Source organism: Dipodomys spectabilis, unplaced genomic scaffold (assembly GCF_019054845.1).
Source record: "Dipodomys spectabilis isolate Male_0828 unplaced genomic scaffold, ASM1905484v1 ptg000145l, whole genome shotgun sequence".
Taxonomy (NCBI): Eukaryota; Metazoa; Chordata; class Mammalia; order Rodentia; family Heteromyidae; genus Dipodomys; species Dipodomys spectabilis.
Genome location: NW_024870822.1, coordinates 26,453,056 through 26,457,290, shown reverse-complemented (window position 1 = coordinate 26,457,290; position 4,235 = coordinate 26,453,056). Strand labels below are relative to the sequence as shown.

The 4,235-nt window shown below is 38.6% G+C and overlaps 1 protein-coding gene across 1 annotated transcript; it reads right to left on the bottom strand.

Moving 5' to 3' along the window:
* Positions 1–3,284: 3,284 nt before the first annotated feature.
* On the bottom strand, positions 3,285–4,235 carry LOC122117785 (olfactory receptor 2AG1-like). Its single transcript, XM_042691630.1, has one exon. It carries the CDS (start codon positions 4,233–4,235, stop codon positions 3,285–3,287), a length of 951 nt encoding a protein of 316 aa, XP_042547564.1.

The window sequence follows — 4,235 nt, the reverse complement described above, 5'->3', positions numbered from 1 at the left end:
AAACATTATAAAAAAGGTGGAAAGAAACAAAAAGTAAGTAACATCTCTAATATTGATAGCAAATTTTCAAAACTATACTGTAAGCCAGGTGCTGGTGGCTGCTCATGCCTGTGATTGTTGCTACTCAGGAGGCTGAGATCTGAGGTCTGTAGTGCAAAGTCAGATTAGGCAGGAAAGTACTCAAGACTCTTATCTCCACTAAATCACAAAAAAACCCACAAAACAAAAACAAAAACAAAACCCAGAAGTGGTTCAAGTGGTTCAAGTGGTAGTGAACTAGCCTTGAACAAAAGAAGCTCAGGAACAGAGTTCAGGCCGTGAATTCAAGTCTCTAGTACTGGCGCGCACACACACACACACACACACACACACACACACACACACACAGAGGCAATAATGCAGTTTTCTTCTAAAAGCCAAACTACCACACTAAGTATGAATTCTCTTGGACTATTTTCAAATGACTAAATAAATAATACTTTCAAGTGGCTAAAAACATAGTTTTGTGTCATGTTATCTACTCCATATACACTATCTTCTTGTGTCGTAATCCCCTTAGCAAGTATATGGGCACGTGATTAAGTTTCCTTGTGATACTCCATGTGAGCCTGTGTACTTTTTGCGTCTTCTAAGTCATAAAACCGACCAGTAAAGAACAATCCTGTCTTCACCTTTTGGTGGATGTTACCGAGTTAGACATCTTTGAAATCCCCAAAGAATAAATCTGCCAGTTTGGGTCCATGCACCTGCCATTTCATCCCTCATCTAGGATTTCCATATGTGAAAAAAGGTTTTTATCTGTAAGCTTATAGAGATTAAGGATTCATTGCCTTGAATGGCGGGGGTTGAAGAGCAGAAACAGCTAAGAATGACACCGATGAGATTCACCACCCTGCTGTTGTAAATGGAATTTTATTGAGACATTTGTTTTTGTATCAATAGTGATTGCTTCCCTGCTGTAACAGCAGAGTTGAGCAGTTTATCAAAGGAACAGAAATCTTTTGCTGATCTTTCTATCTATCTATCTATTTAGAAACAGAGAAAGAAAGACAGAGCAAGTAATGTTATTTTAATTTGAAGAACTGTAGAACCTGGGAATAACATGTTATTTTATTACATTAGATTGCAGTCTAAGGAAGATTCACACAAACAAATTTTTACATATGTCATTATTAAAATTTATTCTTTGCCCAAAAACAGCAGGATTTTTATTGTGTTAGCAATCCTATGAGGCTTATTTTAAATAAAAATTCTCAGATTATCTTCTACATTTCACACTATATTAGGAAATATTATCTTTCATTTGCAACTAAGAAGCCATTACAATCCTGGTATACGAACTATATTCTATATTATAAAATTCAAATATTCTACCAAAGACGTTGACAATCTCCCATAATTCTCTCTTTTTACCTCATCTTTATTTTGTAGGGCTGTCCCACAATTCTTCCCATCTTCCCTCTCTGAAGCTTGCATGCAGTACATAGTCCTTATTACTGAATTAAAGGTATTTTTTAAATCTAGATGTTTCACCCTTATTTTCTTTTTTTTTTTTTAATTTAATTTAATTTTATTTGTGAACATACTGTACAGAGGAGTTACAGTTACATGGGCAGGATAATGTGTACATTTCTTACCAAGCATTGCAGCCTCCTCCTTTGTTTACCCTTCACATCCCTTCCCAGCCTCCCCCCTCCCCCCCTAATCCCAATCCTTCTCCTTCCTCCCCCCCCAGCCCCCCCCCCCCCCCGCACCAACGTTGTAAAGTTCGTTTTGGACATGACAACTTGTACTTCTCATTGTTGCAACAGGTCCACCTGTATCCTTAAACAACTGGTTTTTCCCCATCGCCTCCACAAGTTATACAGACATCAAATATAGTGAAAGCAAGAGTTATACTGTGGGGGAGGGACATACAAAGCAACAAAGAGATAATCTTATAAATGTGTTAGAAACACATGCATGAAAGAAAAAAACATTAAAATACACATCTAAGGGTTCATTTTCCTGACATCACATTATCTGACCTTTTCCGCCTGACTCATACATATACTAGATATTGCAAATAAGGGAAACCATGGGACCTACGTTTCTTTGGGCCTGGCTTACTTCACTTAATATAATTTTTTCCAAGTTTTTCCATTTCCTAACAAATGGGGCAATGTCATTCTTTCTGATGGAGGCATATCACCCTTATTTTCAATGTATTATTTCACTATTTTCTGACTTACACACATATATGTCTCTGTATTAGGGCACTGGCTAAGTGTGTGTAAGCTGTGGGCTTGCTTTCCAGCATGAACAAAATAATCCTATAAATATGCACATCTTTCACTTTCAGAAATCGTTAATTTTTTTTTTTTTTTTTTGCTGGTCATGGGGCCTGAACTCTGGGCCTGGGCGCTGTCCCTCAGCTCTTCAGCTCAGGCTAGCCACACTACCACTTCCAGCTTTTTCTGTTTATCTGGTGCTGAGGAATCGAACCCAGGGCCTCATGCTTGCAAGGCATGCATTCTACCTCTGAGCTACCTTCCCAGCCCCAAGAAATCATTAAATTTAGAACTGAAGGCCATTTTAAAAATATACCACCATAACCATGAGATATTTCTGTTTCATATCTATATCCTTAGCTATCAAAGATGTGTCTGGGATATATATATATATATATATATATATATATATATATATATATATATATATACACATAAACATATACACATACATATACATGTATATGTGTATATATTTATATATATTATATATATATATATGCATACCATGTTGGAAGTGAATTCATTTGCCCATACACATTCTAATATGTGTGATGTTTCTCTGTATAGTGGTTTGTTTTTCACTGGATGTCTGCAGTGAATTTTGTGATATATGTGTAAATGTGTTCATTTCAATTTTAAAGCTTATGAAATTGAAAAATAGTTACAGTTAGGTTCTCATGTGGCTCTTTCCCAGCTTCATTCATTCCTTTCTTTTTTGTTTCATTTCTTTCCTTTTTTATGCTCTCTTAGCTATGTTTTTCCCTTCCTTCCTTCCTTCCTTCCTTCCTTCCTTCCTTCCATCCTTCCTTCCTTCCTCTATTTCTTTCTTTTATTTTTTTCTTTTATTGTCATGTAACTCTTGACCCATGCTTCCCAGGAAACATTATTTTTTTGGTTTTCTTTTTTTAAATATCATTTCAAAAGTATATGTGGCATTCCCAACAAGCCTACTATTAAGGAAGAGATAAGTATATCTATTTGTTGAGGAGAGGAAATAGTGAGAGGCAGGCTCTAAATGTTGGGGTGTGATGGCTGTATATGTTTTCCAAGGACTCTCTTCAAGGCCCCCATGACCTCCTTATTTCTCAAGCTGTAGATGAGGGGATTCAGGGCTGGGGTGACAATTGTGTAGAAGAAGGAGAGGATGTTGTCCTGTTTGGAAGTATGGAAAGAACTGGGCAGGACATACACGAATGTAGCAGGCCCATAATACATCCCAACTACAGCCAGATGAGAAGAGCAGGTAACAAGGGCTTTCTTTCTTCCCTCGTTTGAGGACATATGGAGTATAGTAAAAAGAATTAGTGTGTAGGACACCAGAATGGCAGAAAGTGGGGGAATCAGAAAGATCACACCCATCACATAAACCATGAGCTCATATCTAGAGGTATCTGCACAGGCCAACTTCAGCAGAGGTGGGATCTCACAGAACAGATGTTTAATCATTTGGCCTTTGCAGAAGGGATAATGCATAGTGTAACTGGTATATACAAGGGCACTCAGAGATGCCAGGATCCATGATGTGCTCACCATGAACCAAAGAATTCTTGGTCTCATGAAGATCATATAGTTCAGAGGATGACAAATAGCCACATACCTATCATAGGCCATAAAAGCTAGCAGCAGGTCTTCTGCCCCACCCAAAATCAGTTCCAGGAACATCTGAAGAGCACAGCCAGCAAAGGAGATGGAGTTATCTCCATGCAGAAAGTCCATGATGGCTTTGGGTGTGACAACTGATGTGAGGAGAAGGTCAATGAGAGAGAGCTGTCTAAGCAGGAGGTACATGGGCACGTGGAGCTTCACATCCATTGTGATGAGCAGGAGCAGCAGCCCATTGCTGGTCAGAGACAGTGTGTACAGCACTGTCATTGTGGCACAGAGCAGTTCAGGAAACCTGCTGTCATTCAGAATGCCCACCAAGATGAAGCCGCTTCCCAGGGTGGAGTTCCAGAGCTCCAT

Coding starts and splice junctions, on each gene's coding strand:
- LOC122117785 (XM_042691630.1), bottom strand. CDS start 4,235: ATGGAGCTCTGGAACTCCACCCTGGGAAGCGGCTTCATCTTGGTGGGC.